This window comes from Cynocephalus volans, chromosome 11, assembly GCF_027409185.1.
Source record: "Cynocephalus volans isolate mCynVol1 chromosome 11, mCynVol1.pri, whole genome shotgun sequence".
NCBI classification, from domain to species: Eukaryota; Metazoa; Chordata; class Mammalia; order Dermoptera; family Cynocephalidae; genus Cynocephalus; species Cynocephalus volans.
The window spans coordinates 95,279,709-95,298,111 of record NC_084470.1 but is presented as its reverse complement, the minus strand read 5'-3'; the positions used below and the strand labels follow the sequence as shown (position 1 = coordinate 95,298,111).

At 49.5% G+C, this 18,403-nt stretch overlaps 1 protein-coding gene across 2 annotated transcripts in view; it reads right to left on the bottom strand.

Moving 5' to 3' along the window:
* FBLN2 (fibulin 2) overlaps positions 1-18,403 on the bottom strand; it is an 83,321-nt gene that overhangs the window by 29,328 nt on the left and 35,590 nt on the right. For both annotated transcript variants that reach the window (XM_063113965.1, XM_063113966.1), the window contains exons 3-4: positions 2,161-2,272; positions 668-797 (exon numbers count right to left, since the gene is read on the bottom strand). In XM_063113965.1, coding sequence (XP_062970035.1) covers positions 668-797; positions 2,161-2,272 — 242 coding nt within the window. The remainder of the gene's footprint in view (positions 1-667; positions 798-2,160; positions 2,273-18,403) is intronic.

Below are 18,403 nucleotides of genomic sequence, written 5' to 3'. Positions count from 1 at the left end.
TGACAGCAGGATCTGCCCTATCACCTGTCTGACCTCAACTCTGGCTACACCCCCTCGCTGGCTCCACTCCAGCCACACAAGCCTCGACGTCACTCTGGTACAGGCTACACACATTCCTAACTCAGGACCTCTGCACTCGCCATTCCCTCTGCCTGGAGAGCATTCCCAGAGACGTCCACATGGCACACCCATCTACTCCCCCAGGATTTTACACAAATGTCCCCTTCTCAGTGAGGCTGCACCCACCTAGTCAGCTGAAACTCCAGCCTTTCCCAGCTCTGACACAGAGCATCCCCTCCCCCTCGCCTCTCTAGATTTTCCTCCATGGCATGATCGCCTTCCATAACACCTATCAGTGTATTCACCTCGATCTCCATCTGTTCCCTTGACTACAAGGAAAGCCCCTTGAGGGCAGGGATTGCCAGTGCGTTATCATCATTGTGTCTCTAATGCCTAAGACACGGCCGGCACACACTGGCAGTCAATGCACATTCTGTGAGCTGACCAGTCAGTATAAGAACACACAATCTTTTCTGTGCAGAAGAAGAATCCCCCTCCCCTGTCACTCTCTGCAGACAGTCTAGTCCCCGGGCCTTGAGGGCCTTCAGGCTTGAGCCAGCCTGTCCCAGTCCCAGTCCCAGGCCAGAATGCCGCAGGTCGGGCTTGCCTTGTACAGAGAGACGCCACAGGTGTCGTCGTCCTCATCCCCACAGGCCTCGCCCTCCTTGGCCCCCAGGACGCCAGCCACACAGCTCTTCTCCTTCAAGTAGGACACACAGCAGTGCCTCTGGGCTGTCCTGCAACAGAGGTGCACCTCAGCCCCCAAGTGCCCACCCCCTCCTCCCAGGAAGCCTCTTCAGGAGGGACAATGGTTCCCATTTCACTGAGGGGAAACTGAGCCAGGCTCAGAGAAGGGAAGTCCCTGCCCACAGTGCACAGCAAGTGGGCCCAGTGCTGGTGGTGGGGCTCGTGCAAGCCCCACCGAGTGACGTGGGTTTCATTTCTTGGCTTAACCAAGACTCAGGCCTGGGTCTCTCTGGATTCACACTGCGTGTCCCTGACAATTGAGGAAGAGGGGCTGGCACTAAAGCCCCCCAGCAGGGCCAAAAAGGATAGGAAGACTCAATACCAGAAAGGGCAAGGTGCGTCAGCCTGGAATAGAGTAGCCTCCAGGTCCCCAGTCATTGTTTGCCGATCACTGTAGGGCTGCCCTGGGGTACAGCTGGCTGATGAGTTAGCAGCACAGAGGGCAGAGCCAGGACAGGGAAGCAGGGGTCACTTGAGGAGGGGCATGTCCCAGAGAGGACTACCCAGTGATGGAATCAGCTGTCCATGAAGTGGTGAGCTCCCCATCACGAGAGGGATGTAATCACACACTAGGGCTGCTTAGCTCGAAACTCCAGGGTTCTGGATGGTGCACATTCTAACTCCTATGTAGCCCCAGACTGATGAGACAACAGAAGGGAAAGGAAAGAGACAAGGTTAGAATTTAAATTTTTCCAAAGGAGGCAGCATGGGCTGGAAAGTAGAAACATCAAGTCTGATCCTGGTCATGCTGCCAGTGAGCTGCGTGGCTTTGGGTGAATCACATCACCTCTCTGAACCTCACCTCCCTTGTCTGCAAAAATGAGTAGGCTGGAAAAGATGGTGTCACTAGAAAAAAGAAGGGGTGAATGGCTAACCCAGATCTCTCCTGGGTCTGGCAAAAGGAGGACGTGGGTATAAGTGATTCCTTGGCTGAGAACACCAGAGTCAGAAGAAACAAGCAGCACTGGCGGCAGAAGAGAACGGTGAGAGGCCAGTCTTTTGGAGACCCCAGGGTAGCAAAGTAGGGAAAGAAAGAGGGCTAAGGAGAGAAAACCCAGGGGGCTGAGCACTGCACAGCAGCAACCGTGAGGTGTGGCAAGAGAAGCACCTAGTTGTTCCCAAGTGATAATGCTCCTTTAAACCTTGCTCCAAATTGTGCGCTCTTCTGATGCTGCTCATTAGGCCAGCTACCAGCGTACGGGGCTACTTTATTCTTGGGACCAGTCTTGTGCTGTCTAAGCCTTGAGACAGCCCGACCAGTTGGCCCAACACAGCCACATGCTCGCCTGCGCTGCTGGGGCCTGGGACCCAAGGCACCAGGGATCTGGAGCAGAGAGTGGGAGCCGGCCCTACCTGCAGACGTCGCCCTCAGCGCCACTCTCGGGGATCTCCAGGCACTCGTCATTATCAATGGCCCACTGCTGTCCCGCTGCGCAGCATGTCTCCATCAGGTCCTTCGTGGAGGCTGTGGGTGGCAACACAGGAAGAGTCACCACCAAGAGGAGGCATCTGGTTCCAAGGTGTCGGGGCACCCAGTACAGCAGCTGCAGCTGGTTCCTGTCCAGACCTGCTTCCCTGGGCAGGTAAACTTACCCAGCCCTGCTGCCGTGTGTGGGGGCTGCTAACAACTCACAACTGCAACCTTCTCTGGAGAACTGCCTGGGAGGTTAAGTTCTCCCCATGGGGGTGGGGCTGGGAGGAGGACAGCCAACAAAACTAGCATGGGGCTACAGGCCTAGCCCCCCTTGTCTCAAAGGGGACATCCCTGTGGGGACCACACACCAGAGATCCCGCAGGATCAGGCTGAGGCTCTGTCCAGTTCCTATTCCCTGCTCCCTGGACAGTTTCTCCTGAAAGGACTCCCCAAATGAACCACCATGCTGTGAATTGAATTGTGTCCCCCAAAGTCCATGTATTAGAAACTTGACCCCCACTGGGACAGTGTTAAGAGGGTGGGAAATCCTATTATGGTCATTAAAAGGTGGGGCCTTGAAGAGGTGACTGGATTGTGAGGACCACGCCGTAGTGAATGGATCGATCCATTCCTGGAATAATGGGAGTGGTTCTGGTGGCTTTAAAAGGAGAGTGAATGAGGAGGTTAGTCTCCCTCTGCTTCTGCCATTTCACCATGTCACACCCGGCATTGCTGTAGAGTCACCTCACCAGATGTGTTCCCTGGACTTTGGACTTACCAGCTTCCAAAACTGTAAGGAACAAATATTCCATTTCTTTATAAATTACCCAGTTCCATGTATTTTGTTATAAAGCAACAGAGACGGACTAATACACATCACGTGCACAAGAACCCCTGCCTGAGACTCTGCTTCTAATGAACCCGACCTAGATGCCAAGACAGGACAAGAGACGGGAAGGTAACAGTGGCAGCAGCAGTGAGGAATGACACAGCTCATTTGGGAGAGTTAATAGAAAAAGTTAATGCTGAATATGTTGGTGACTGGGGAAGACAGGAGGAGTCAGGGCAGGGGAGAACTTCTTAAAATTCAAAGGCACAGACTGTAGGTTTAAAAATTGATGAATGTGACTACCTCAAAACTCAAATTTTCTGTATAAGAAAGAATTCCATAGACAAATATAATAGGCTGCTGGCAAATTAGAAGACATTTCTGGAATGTCTAAAACTGAAAAGGAATTGCCACTACAAGACATAATAAACTCCTGGAAATTAACAAGAATAAAGCAACCCCAAAGCTAAAATATCTATTCAACTGGAAAAACTAGGAAGAGTGATAAATGCCATTGACAGGTGGAGACCTTCATGCCCAAGGGTGGAAGCAGTGACAGTGCAGCCAGCCTGGAAGCATATGAGGCAGGACTTACGCAGTTGAGTATGTGCATCATCTAGGACTCAGGCATTTTGCTCCTGGGGGTATATGCCAGGGAAGCCCTGCCCAGGCCCGTAACACACCAATATAAGGATGCCCATGGCAGTGTCATTTGTGGAAGAGTTGGAGGCAGCCTGGGCATCCATCACCATGGGAGTGGATGAGTAAAATTTGGGGACATTCTGCGTGGAGGACTCTGCAACTGTCCGAAACAACAGATCAGATGCACATCCAGCCACGTGGAGCTGGACATGTGGACACACAGCAATGTGGAGCCAGACATGTGGACAAATAGCAATGTGGAGCAGGACACACGGACAAACAGCAACGTGGAAGAACACAGAACACAGAGGTGAGGGGTAAAAGGAAGAAACCAAATGAAATCAATTATACAAATTTAAAATATTGCACACAAAATAACAATGCACATTTTGCAAGAACACATGAAAAGAAAACAAAAAAAATACATATTACACAGAAGACAGCTGTAACCTACAGGGTGGTGGTGGTGATAGGAATGGAGAAAGAGGATAAAAGAGAAAAAATTCACAAATAAAACAAGGGAGAGCCCTGCATAGGGGATGATAAGAGCCTTGCCAGGAAATGAGGAGTATAATTAATTCAAGCATTTGCCCCTGAGGTCTGAAAATAAATGGCATTCACAAATTAAGCTCCCGTAGAATGCCTACTGTGCACATGCTGAGGGGCAATGGGGTAATGGAATGCATACCTCTGAGCCTGATGGACCCGGGTCCACATCTCAGAGCTACCATTGATAGCTGGTCCCCCTCCCTAAAGACTCAGTGTCCTTCTCTGTATGAGGACTGAATGGCTATGTAGGTCCTGAAGCCTACAAGGACCTCTAAATGTCCTTGAGCAATTCATATAACCTGGCAGAGGTGAGGAACAGATGCCCCAAGGGGTGTCAACAGCCTGCACCATTCCAGCAACAGCAAGAGCCCACTACGGATCATTAGATTCATCTGCTTAGTGGGCACGGCAAGTCACCGAGCTTTCCTAACTTTCCATTCCCTTCTGTAAAACAGGGACAATACTCTTCAATAACAACCTGTTACTGTTCTGCTCTGAGGAACCAGGAGGAATGAAAAGAATTCTTGATATCCAGTGTCTACCAGAAACAAGTAGCAAATATCACACTCAATGGGAAAACATAAGACACATCCCCCACCAAAGTCTTTAAATGACAAAAACGCCCACTGACAATGCTACTATTTAACATTATCCTAGAGATACTAGCAAATGAAATAAAACAAGAAAAAAGGGCAAAAGATAAAGAAAGACAAGTAACAGTCATTACTTGCACATGTTATGGTTTCATCTTCCTAGAAAACCCTAGGGAATCAAAACAAAGTATTAAAATTAAAATAGTTAAAAATCATTATTACAATATGGTGGCCCAAAACAGAACTCAAATTAGTGGCTTTCCTATACACCAGTGACAATTAAATGAAAAAGTTAGGGGAAAAAAAACCCATTCAAAAGAGAAAAAAATCCTAGAAATAAATCTACAGTGAACATACTCAATGTACATGAAGAAAAAAAATTTAATTGCCTAGTGGATATAACAGTAAACTTTATTCAAAATACATACCATGTGTCTGGATGACAGATTCAATACCTTAAAGGTGTTAATTCCTCTCTACTTAATCTACAACTTCAGTGCGATCCCAAAGTCCCAACAGAATTTGCCACAGAATTTGTCAAGCTGATTCTAAAATTCATCCAAAAAAGTGCTTAAGAATCCCCAAAAATTTTCTGAAAAAAAAGAAATAGAGGGTAGACCTTTCTCTATTATTACCAAAATGCACTCTGAAGTTCAAATAATCAAAACAAAGAGACAAGGAAATCAATGGAACAGACCAGAGTTCAGAAACAGAAGTATGTGCATACGGGAATTTAGTATATGATAAAGGTGTCATTCAGACTTAGCAGGGAAAGGAGTTACCATATAATGTTGGGACCTACCTCACACTACACACAAAAATAAATTCCAAATCTATAAAGGCAGTATTAGAAGAAAGCCTAATAAATCATTTTTAGGATAAAGACAGCCTTCTTCAGAAATAAAATCCTTGAATCAAAAGGAAAACCTTAATACCACTGATTATATAAAGGTGTAAAATACCCATAGGGCAAAAGACAACACCCCCATGAGCCTCAGCTATTCCTTCATTACATCACTCACTTTTAAAATCCCCCGTAGCATTTGTCACGACACGAGATCCTCTTGTGTATTTACGAGTTTATTTTGTAAGCTGTCTGCTTTCTCTTCCGCAATGTTAGCTCTGAGATAGGAGAGATTTTATCTATCTTGCTCATAGCTATATCCCAGCCCCTGGCACAGAGCCTGGCACGTAGTGGGTGTTCTATAAGTGTTTGTTGAATGAATCAATGAAAGCCTGGGTGCTTGAGAAGCGCTGTGTCAGAAGGTAGGCTCAGAGCTCTCCATCTGACTGGAACACGGCACAGATGCACCTGGCCTGGACTCAGGGGTGCTGGGTACCAGGCAGAGCCCTGCCACCACCTGCCCAGATGCCACTGAGTCAGGATTTGAGTCTATGCCTCTGATAGAGATGCCACCATTCGGTGCTAATCCTCTCTTGTTACACTCCGGGCATCCTCTGGTGATAGGCAGCTCACTCCACCCAGGCTGCCTGTCTCTGTCCCACAGAGCTCAGACTCACAGTGTTTTCTTTTACGGGACTGAACTCTTCCTCCCCAAGCCTTTCCCAAGATTGCCTCACAGAGATAGGAGATTGCAACAGGCGCCTGGGTCTTAGCCAAGGAACATGAGATGGATGCCCCTCTAGGAAAACAGTAAAAGCTGAAACGGACCAGGTGCTATCAATGGGCAGGCACGAGGCCGAGCACTTGACACGTCAGAGTCCTTATGAACAAGCACTGTTCTCACTCCTGTTATACGATGCGGAGGGGAATGTGAAGTCCCACACCTCACTTTCCCCTCTTCCCTCCCCTCTTCAGGCCTTCACCTCCCATCAGCCACTCAGGTGACTTGATGTAGCCAAACCTGAAGGTCCTCTCTGTGAACCTAACCGTCCCCAGCCTGAGAGGTGGCTCTGCTTCCGTGTGGATGGGGGCATTCTCTTCCTGCCCCTCCTTGATCAGATGCCAGGTTTCAGCCTGGGCTTGGCAGGCTTCCTACCGTTCTCTCCTGGCCTTTCCCACACTGGCTTCCCTTCTTTTCAGACAAAGGAACTCAGGGGCTGTAACCTTCATGCTGGGAGGACCACCCACTTGGAGCAGGATGGGGAATCAGTACAGGGACCGAGTGTGGCATTGCCAGGTAGTTCCCAAGACCTAGAAGACATGGCCACCCAAAGCCCAGCAAGATGAGCCCCTGCTCTATTCATCCAGAGGACCCACCTCTACCCCTAACCCAATCCTCCAAGGTTTGCCCAGAGGCAAGGTCTCCTTCCTTGACCACCCCCTCGGAGGTCCCCCAGCCTCCGTGTGCTTCTTAAGTTCCTGAGCACCAGTCTTTCAGAGTCTCAGTCCTGGGGCCTCTTCTCTCCTCCATTACGCCCTGGCTGCTCTCCTCCAGTCTCGAGCTTCCAATGCCATCTTCACCTTGCCTCCTCCTGCACTCCTCTCCCCAGCCCTAGTCATGTGCACATGCACACAGCTGGCTAAGAACCACCTCTGGACATCTTCTGGGCATCCCCATGGCAGGAATTTGCTCAGCTCCTGACTTTCCCCAAGCCCCCTCCTCCCCAGGTCTTCCCTGTGTTAGCAAAGGGCCCCACTATCCCCAGGACCCTCCTGGGCCAATCTTCATCTCCCTCCTCCAACCCATCACCCCTGGGGCCACATCCAAGGTGCATCCCAGTCCACCCGCCTCATCCCTCACTCAACAACCACCTCTTGGTCCAACCAGCTCCACATCTGTCTTCCTCCATTCATCTCCCAGATGGTGCCAGAATGACTGACCACAAATATCTCTTCTGATAGGGCCTCTCCTGTGCCTTCAGGTCCCCAGTAGCCCCCACTTTCTTTACAGTAGCCCCCACTTTCTTTACAAAGCCCTGCTGACCTCCCCTCCTCATCCCTTTCTCTGATCCCCTCTCTCACTCACTCTGTCTGCTCCTTGAAGTCCTCAGGCTCATTCCTGCCTCAGGGCCTTTGCACTTGCTATGCTGTCTGCCAGAATCTTCGCCCCTCCTCTGTGCCCTGCCCCACCCCCACTCTCTACAGGGCTGGCTCCTTCTCTTTTTGGGGGGAATTTCACCTCCTCAGAGAGGTCTCCCTGAATTCCACATCTAAACTAAACTCCACCCTGACCCTCATCACATCACCCCGCTCAGTCTGCCCTACAATGCCCTGGACTTCAGCAGCCCTGAGTCATCCTGGGGAGCACCAGGACTCTGTTCTACAGAATAAAGTGCCTCTCTCTGGTGTGACAATCAGGGCCTTTGCAGCACAGCCCAGATGCACCCCCAGCTCTCAGTCCTACCCCATCCACTCACCTTTCCTTGCTATCATGCCTCTGCACACGCTGTTCCATGTTGGGAACACCCTTGGTCCAACTGGCAAATGTCCAACCACCTGTCCTTAACGAGCCAATCCAAATGTGACTCTGGCCTGTCCATCCACTGGGCTCCTGCAAGCACCCACCTCCACCCCAGGCAGGACAGGCAGCTCCCTCCTCTGGCTTCATTCACATACTCTCATCATGAAGGCCCTACCAGGCGGCATGCTTGTCTCAGCCACCAGACTGGGAGGGATTCACGGGCCAAGAATCAATTTGAGTCATCTCATGTCCCCAGTACCTAGCACAGGGCCCAGCACAGACCTAGTGCTTACTAACATCTGAGGTCAGAGGAAGTATTCCAGGCTCTCGGTATGTAACATCTCATTTAAAGCTCATATCAACACCACGAAGGTGTGATTATCTTCTCTTCCCAGATATGCAAAAAGAGGTTCTGAGTTTAAGACACACAGCCCGAGGGCACAAGCTTAGGAAAATGACAAGGAAGAATGCAAACCCTCATCTGTCACCTCCCCTCACACTGCCTCTGGGTAGCAGTTTCTACCATGGGTCAATCGAGACAAGCCCAGGTGTGTCACTACTGATGCTGGCAGCACGAGTGTCAGCTGGGCCCACTGTTCACTGGCTGAGCCTTGGGAAAGTCACTTATCCTCTGAGCCTCCATTTACTCGCCTATAAAATGGGCAAATAACTTCTCCCCGCTGCACTTCACAAAGGGGGGATGTGAGAAGGTTCAGCATGTGGCTAACAAGAGGCACTTGGTAAACATGACTTCATTGTCCCTTGGCACATACCAGGTGTTTGGTGACTACTTTCTGAATTACTAGTTAATTAACATACCAAGGAAAAGACAAACAGATGAACAGGACAAGACTGTGAAACCAGCCACGCCTACTCTGACTTTCTGCCTTCCTCTGGGTTTTCACTGATTCTCCCATTTCTGTCCACTTGGCCACTTTGCAAAAGCCCAGGCTAGAGGGAGCGTGGCCTTCCTCACCTCAAAAGGCACAGGCGATGTCTTGCTATGACAGCCACAGCCCTGGCCTGGGGGGCTCTCTCTGGCCTCCCAGGATTAATAGTGACGTGGTCCGGCCTCACCCCAGCTTCATAATGCTCTGCCGTGGTCTACGTCGCAGCATCAGGGCTCCAGGGCCCTGACACAGGAACCCCACTGCCTGTCACACCCGAAGGGCAGAGGGAGAACGGATCCACTTTGGAAAGCCACTTACTGTCATCTGGTAAAAAAGACACACACATTCATCCCTCAGTTTCATTCTTGGAGGTAGATGCTCAAGAGAAACACGCACACTGGTGGTGGTCTCCAGGTGATCTTCCAGTGCCCACTGACAGGAGAAAGGGGCCGTACACTGCAGTGTAACCACATGATGCCAGCGACTTTGCTGTCACCACATGTGACAACATGCACGGATCACACAGACCTGGCGCTGGAGAAAGAAAAACCCCACACGCTTCCTTCATATAAAGTTCAAAACCAGGAAAAAACCAACAATATTGTTTGGGTGGTAAACTCTAAAGAACAGGAAGAAACTCGTGATGACAGATGTCAGGACAGTAGTAACTGTGGGGGAGGGATCAGGCGGGCCAGGGTTTCTGTCCCACTGCCCCTTAACTGCTCACACAAGCCCACACCCTCTTCTACTCCCAAATAGAAGATGAGAAAATTCTAAGATGAAGACTAAAGACTAAAAGTCTTTTAAAAATAAGACCCAGCTCAGTGAAGTAAGCCAGACACATAAAGACAAACGCCATATAATTCCACTCACATGAGGAATCTAGAATAGTCAAATTTTCAGACAGAAAGTGGAATGGTGGGTGCCAGGAGCTGTGGGGGATGGAGAGTCAGTGTTTAAGGGATGCAGAATTTCAGTTTCACAAGAAGAGTTCTGCGGACAGATGGTGGTGTTCACTGCACAACAATGACTTAATGCCACTGAACTGCACACCCCAAAACGGTAATCTTCATATCATGAAATTTTTTTAAAAAATGCATTTCAGTGTAAAAACAATTGTGACCCAGCACTTCCCCTTCTAGAAATGTAAGCTGTTGATAGATGCCACATGAACACAAACAGGAGAGTCACAGATGCTTGCCACAGGTGCATTTGTGACAACACAGGTCCCATCTATAAGAAAACAACCTAAACCCCATCCACAGGGCAGTGACTAAATGACTGATGTTCTGTCCATCTGATCTCAGCGGGTGTTAGAGTTAGACCTGCATGCACTCGTATGAAATGATTTTTCAACGCACTGTGAAGAACTTTTTTAAAGGGTCGGTGCTGGATAGTATGTTTAATAAGCTGCCATTTGTCTTTTTAAAGGGAAGCATGGATACACATAGAGTGGTTTTGGAAGGAGACCCAAGAAACTGAAAACAGTGTCTGTCCAAGGGAGGGACCCTGCCCTGGGGAGGGAGGAAGGAAGCTAACATGTCTCTGTCCATCCTTTTGTATTTTGTGTTTATTTTTTTATTGTATGTAGGTATTACCCTTTCTGTCATAAAAAAGATTCCAAGATTCCAGGGATTCTCACCTCCTTTGATCATAGGACAATGGGTGCCCGGCAATCCAGCCCAGAGGTCATGACCTCTCTAGACAGTCCCCTCCCCTGACATTAGCCCTAAAGAATGCTGGCTTTGCAAATGCTGCAGAGAAATTTCTAGACCTGGCAGGAGGGTCATGGGGCCATCTCCACCAGGTCCCTGTTTGGACAGGAAGTTTGTGGGGCCTGAACAAACAGCCCGGAGGATGCTGCAGCCCTGACGTTCCCACAGCCTTGGCACTCTTGAGGGGTGGAGGGTATCTGCAGGCCCCGTGGGGAGCCTTGAGGCTTTTTACGAGGACTGTGAAGTAGACAAACAGGAAGGCTTCCTGAGATTGGCTCTGTCTTCTCACCCCAGGACCACAGAAAGCAGGTAATGGTTGAGAAACAGCAGGAACCCTTGGGCTGTGGACTCCGCCTCATCCCCCCAGCCCGCCCCCCTGAGAGACACCTTGCTCCAGCACACTGGGCGGGGCAGCCCCAGCCCCACTGCCTCACACCTGGTTCTACCTGCCCACTGCTCTTCCCAGCACCCGACAGCACCTTGCTCCTTGTGTGGGAGTTCACTGTCCACCTCCCGCCCTCCCCCGAGCTGGCTGCCCCCCCATCCACATGCTCACACCCTCACACCCAAGCCTGACCCAGAGGTGGTGCCCACTCACCCGGCTGACCAGCAGGGTCTCAGGTCTGGCAGAGACGCCTGCTGAGCCCCAGCCTGCACCTGCCACATCCTGCCTCCGGCTCTAGGAGGACAGTCCTATCCACATTCCCATTTTACAGATGAGTAGACAGAGGCCCGGAGAGGAGGCACGATATGCCCCAGGACACACACCCCAGCTGCAGGATCCTAACCCAGGCTCCAGAGCGCATCCTCCTGAGCAGTGCATCAAAGGCGGGAAGAAGGGAAGAGAAGACAGGAGGGAGTGAGGGGAAGTTCAAGTCCCCTGTCCTGCATCAACTCTTCCAAGGGAAGCAGTGCCCTTCTCCAAGCCCAGTTTCACAGCAGGTTTCAGCTGCCCTCCTCCCAACACAGGGCTAGAAGTTGGGTGGGGGCCAGGCTCCAAGGTCACTGTCTGCCCTGCTGAACCATTCAGCTCGGCCAGCCTGAGAGGCTCAGGACCCAGGTGAGAGCTGTCTCTTGGGCCCAGGTGGGTGGCTAGGATTCACCCTCCCACCAGAGCCCGCAGAGCCAGGATCACTATGGTAACAGCCACCACCCAGCTAGGAAAACCAAGGCCCAGAGAAGCAGAATGGCATGCCAAGGTCTCACGCACAGGGTCTAAACGGTAGGTTTATCCTGTGAGATAAGTCCCAACTCCCAGGGCAGGAGTCAGGGGAGCCCAAGTTGCAGGTGTTCTGAGCCCATGAATGGTGAGAGACGGGGTCTGAGCACAGCGAGAAGTGCATGGGATGGACTTAGACTCAGGAGCCTCTGCCCTGCACCCCCCCCGTCACCCCCACAACCCCCAACACTCCCACTCCACCGGGCCCAGGCAATTGCCCATTCTGGCAAAAGAGGGCTCTGACCACATTATCAGAACACACCCCAAACACTCAAGGAGGAGGGGTTAACTGCCCCCTTCAGCATCCCAGACACCCACCTGGGGCCTATGAGTTTTCCAAAGGTCTCTAAAAATGTTTGACCCCTGGCCCTGTAGGGAAAATGTAATGGCTCCAAAACCCAAAAAGACAACTGCCAAACATAAATGAAAAAAATGCTCACATAAGGGCTGTACATTTTACAAAATATCAGCTTGTCAACTGCAGCTCAGCTCAGCTCAGCTCTGAAGTGAAACAGAGGTAAGCCGAGTGCTAGGAAAGCTCGCAATGCGGGGGTGGGGGCGCGAGCAGGTGCACTGTTTGAAAACACTGTGGCTGCTCACATGTGCTAGGCTTGATCATAAGCCACCATGGGACTTGTGAATATGTCACTCCATTTAATTCTCCCAATGACCCTGAAAGTTAGGAACAATCACTTCCTCTCAGTGGTGAGGAAGGACATTGAACCAGGACTGGAACCCAGCTCTGCCCGTCCCCAAAGTCCAGGCTGTCACCTGTCTGAAACCAACTTGAAAATATTTCTGTGTCCTACATCACAACATGAGTGTGCAGGTTACCTTTGACCCACACCTGGTCAGTTACCACGTGAGATGAAGGACTTTAATGAGGATCCAGCACTGCAGATGTAGCTGCTAAATTCAATTTGAATTTTCCCGTCCTGCCTGTGATGATCGCAGAAACAGCCACAGCTCTTTGCAGCTTCTCTCACTGAGAGGAGGCACCTTTTCCCCACCTCAGGAACCTGGGCTGGTGTCCTGACTACATTACTTGGGATGGCAGGATGCTGTGGATGTGAAATCTGAAGAGGCCTCGCAGTTTCTGCTTTTCCTCCTGGGACTCTGCCAAGACACTCCATGAAAAGGTCTGGTCTTGCCGACTGGAGGACAAGCAACCATGTAGAGAAGCGACTACCACCCCGGTGGGACCTTCTAAGACCAACCAGCCGAACTGAGCCACTAACTGACCACAGACGCATGAGCAAGCCCCGCAGACATCAGCCACAACTGGCCCGGGGCCGCAGAGCTCAGCCCAAATCGCCAACCCACAGAATCATGAACTAATGAATTAAATAAATTATTGCAAAAGCTAACTGACAGCAGCCACAAATAAGTAGAAAACAAAATGTTAATATAATTTCCAAAAGTATCAAAAACATCAAATAGCTAGGAATAGATCTAATTAAAAATTCGTAAGACCTCTACACTAAACACTACAAAACGCTGCCAAAAGAAAGGACAAAGGCCTAAACAAATGGATGGATATATCATGCTCGTGAGTTGGAAACTTAATATTGTTAAGATGTCAGGTCTCTCAAAATCGCACTACAGATTCAACACAATTAAAATCAAAATCCTAGCAGGATTTTTAAAAATAGAAATTGGCAGGCTGATTCTAAATTTATACGAAAACACAAAGGACCTAGAATAGCTAAAACAATCTTTAAAAAGAATAAAGCACTTCCAGATATTAAGAATAGTTATAAAGTTACAATAATCGAGACAGAGTGTGTTGGTGCAAAGACAGACATAGGAACAGAAAAGAGAGGCCAGAAACAGACCCCCACGTACACAGACCCTCGATTCCTGACCAAGTTAGCAATGTTATGCAGTCGGGGACAGATGGCCCTTTCAACACGGGACACTGGGTCAACCGAATGTCCATTTGAAAAACAAAATGAATTCTGACTCCTACTCAAACCACACACAGAAACAAATTCCGGATGGACTAAGGATCTAAATGTGAAAGTTAAGACAATAACATATCGGGCCGAGCCCGTGGCGCACTCGGGAGAGTGTGGCGCTGGGAGCGCGGCAACGTTCCCGTCGCGGGTTCGGATCCTATATAAGAATGGCCTGTGCACTCACTGGCTGAGTGCCGGTCACGAAAACGACAAAAAAAAGAGACAATAACATATCTAAGATACAATATAGGAAAATATCCTTACGACCCTGGGGTAGACAAAGATTTCTGAAACAGGATACAAAATGCACTGGCATAAAAGCAAAGATTAATAAATGGAACTTCGTTACAACTAGGAAATTGTGTTCCTCAAAAGACAGCACTTGCCATGTACTCATCAGAAATCATCGTTAAGAAAGTGGAAAGGCCAGGCACAGAGTAAGATGGGATACTTGTAATCCAACAAAAGACTCATAACCAGAGCATTTAAAGAACTCCTACAAATCAATACAACAAAGAAACTCAATTTTAAAATAGGCAAATGACAACATAATGGCCAATAGTAATATGAAATTGTGCTCAGCATCATAACTTACGAGGGAATGCAAATTAAAATCGTGATGAGAAACCGTAACACATCCACTGGATTGGCTAAAATTAAAAAGAATGGCAACACACAGTTTTGGCAAAGACGTGGCGCAACGGGAACTCTCACTCACTGCTGGTGGGGGTGTAAATCGGCGATGTCCATTGGAAACTGTCTGGCAGTACCAACTAACGCTGGACAGGTCCTCTGACGCAGCACTCCCTCTTCCAGGTGTACATCCAACAGATGTGAACACCGGAGTCCTCCAAAAGACACAATCAAGAGTGCTCACGGCAACCGTATACATCATGGCCCAGAACTGAAAGCAACCCGATCAAGAAACCATGATTTATTCCTACGTGGAATAATAAAGAGCAATTCTTAAAAATGAACTATGCTACGTGCAACAACATACACGAGTCTCAAATACTCCGTCCTGAGCTAAAGAAGCCAAACACATGCAAGATCACACTGGTTGGTTTCCATTAAACAGAACAAATTCAAGAGTAGGCGAGATTAACTGGTGGTGATAAAAGTCAGAATAGCGGTTCCAATGTGGGGCGGGGATGGGGGGCAGTAAGAACTGATTTAGAAGGGGCACCAGAAAAATTCTGGAGTTCTTGAAATATTTTATATGTTGATCTGGTGGAGTGCCTGGGTTTACACATAGGGAAAAACTCACTGAGCTGTCCCATTAAGACGTGCGTGCTTTACTGTCTACACGTTATATTCTAACAAAGAGTTTAAAAAGGAGTACTGTTATATTAACCTAGATTAAAAGACACTCAGAGTATGTACATGATGCTTCAAACTTTTATGAAGAAGGAAACTCAGGAGATATAACAACCCAAAATAAACCAAATAATATCTAATCATCCCTGATTAGATATTACTTTTACAAAATGAGCTACAATGTACTTTGGGGACAAGTGGAGAAGCAGGAGCATGGTCTGAGCATTAGAAGGGCATTAGGCAACTGGTCTTTGTGTTAAGTGTAGGGTTGTGGTATGTGCTAATACAGGAGAACATCCTTATGTTTTTATTTCTTTTTTTTTTTTTTGGCATCTGGCCAGTCTGGGGATATGAACCCTTGACCTTGGTGTTACAACACCATGCTCTAACCGACTGAACTAACAAGCCAGCCCCCATCCTTATCTTTTAGAGCTGCAAGATTCAAAATGCATATGCACACATACACATACCATGTATATCTTTAAATCAAGATACACGTGGTGTGTATGTATATCTCAAACAGTAGAGAGCACTGGACAATAACAGTCTGAGACGCTTTCACTGAGCCCGCTACCCCCTCAAACAGCCCATTGAGGGTCTGTCCCCGCTGCCTGGTGTGGGCTGGGGTTCCAGATGGAACCGTGAGATGTCAGTATGTTGTGGCTGGCAGAGCCATGGCTATCAAAGGGGGCTCCACGGTGGGCTTCGACAACGTGGGAGGCCTTCCGGGGCCTCCCGGGAGCAGCGGTGTATGTGCCTGCCATCAGCATTTTAATGGGTTATTTCTGTTCACACATTTACAACCAACTAGGACATAGCTTGCACAGTCCCCGGCTGCCCTGATTCAGGAGAAAACCAGAAATTCTTGACAAGCTCGGCTGTGTGCAAGAAGAGCGTGCGGAACCGGCGAGATGCTGGGGCACGCACTGTCTCTCCTCGGAGAGAATCACGTTTCCCTCTCTCACTGCTAGTTTAAGAAACTGCTACTACCTGAGACTGCATTCCTGCTCACGCCCAAGGGTGATGGAATTCTCATTCTCGGGATGGTGATTGGTGTTACCTATAGATCAATCTTATTGTGACTTAATTCTATTTACTCTTCTTTCTTTTTAGTTTAATTCCCAGTCCATCACACATACAGCTTAATAAGAGATGTTTAACTACAAGAAAATTTTGGTTTTCCCAGGCCAGTATTTACTATAAGAGAAATGCAAACATACCTTCCTTTAACATTAATAAATAGCGACTGATTAAAAAGTAAAAATAAAATCATGACATTATAAAAAGCTGGCCATGTTTTCTCTCTTACCTGCAAACAGGAAGCGGGGCACTGGCGCCGCCGTACAGCAGGGCTTCCTGCAAAGGCCCAGGTGACCGGTTGGCCGGGGAGGTGCTGACTCACAAACCCTGCCTGGAGAAGGGGCGGCAGGTGCCTGGGGGAAGTTACCAGATGTGGCTCTGCTGGAGCGAGCCAGGGGCAGGAGGGCAGCACCAGCCAGGAATCTGGGGGCTGCAAGACTTGGATTTGGGACTCAGCATTCCCAGTGGGAAGCCCCAGGGCAGGCTGGGGCCCTCCACAATGAGACTCCCAGTGACCCTACCCAGCAATCTTCCATTGCTCTTTACCTACACACTTGGGACAGTGGCCTTACAAGGCCCAAATGCTTAGATCCTGACCAGGCACTGACCTGATTCCCCACCTCACTCCCACTAAAATAGACTCATCCTCTGTGCAGCTCCTCCTGCAGACCACAGAGTGACTGGCCACCCTAAATACTCAAAGTAAAGCAATCAGCACTGACCAAAGGTGCCCAGGACAGGCCAGGGTAACATGCTCCCCATCCCCACGCCAAGCAAAACAACATTTCTCTGTTGACAGCCACAAGCTGGTGTACGGGGATGCATGGAACCTGGATGCCAGAGAGCCCCACTCAGCCCAGCTGTGCCCCCACTGGCTGAGCGGCCTCCAGCAAGACCCTTGGCCTCTCTGCTCCCACATCCAGGCTCCAAGGGCCAGGTGGTGACCAATAGGGAACCATGAGATCGTCCTCCAGGACTCCTCCACCCCCAACCCCCACTGGGACCAGCTTGGTGATGACGGCTCAGAAGCACAGCCACTCTGATCGGTTCCCACCTGCAGCCCAGAACTGTGCCCTAGACGTCAGCCCTCATCCACTTACCTGAAGCCGCCCATCTGGGGAGGCCTGGGAGATGGCATCCTGGAGAGTCCCTGTTCCCCATCCATCCCAGATCCTCTTTCCACGAGCTCAGCCCTTTGCCGAGGGAGGCTGGCCTGGAGTGGCAGCAGCCAGGGTTCCCATGCAGGCACGGCTGCTTCTCTGAGGCCATAGCTACTCCCTAGAGCCTCAGCTCTCACCAGGTTCCCCTCCAGGTGGGGGGTGAGGGGGTCATGGCTCCCAATGTGGCCAGCTCAGGCACTGCACCATCCCCTGTTGGTCCCCTAACCCCACCCTCACCCCTGCATGTAGCCTCTTCATGAAAGGAAGGGAGTCTGGGCACAGAGAGCACTGGGCTGGGAGTCAGGACTACTGGGCCCTGTCCTCTGGGCATGTTGAATCTTGGCCAGCTCCTTACCCAGCCCTCTGTGTGGTCCTCATCGGTCATCAGGGGCAGGAGGGGGTGGGGAAGTCGATGCTCTGTGGGTCTAAGTTGTGGCAGTAAGCTGGTGCCTGCTTCATGCTTTGTTGGTGCATTTAAAGTATTTTGATTTAATTGCAAATATTTACAAACCAGGAGCTTTCACATAAAATCCCAGATTCCAGGCTTCTTTCAGAAAATCCAAAGTCATAGGTCATCTTCCACACTGTTGGTGGGACTGTAAATTAGTGCAGCTGTTATAGAAAACGTTTCTCAAACAACCACAGATAGAACTGCCACACGTACCAGCAATCCTACAGCCAAGTACATAGCCAAAGGAATGGAAATCATCATGTCGAAGGGACACCTGCACTCCCATGTTTACTGCAGCTCTATTTACAACAGCCAAGAATTGGAATCAACTTATATGTCCATCGACAGACAACTAGATAAGGAAAATATGGTATATACACACAATGGAATACTACTCAGCCATAAAAAAGAATG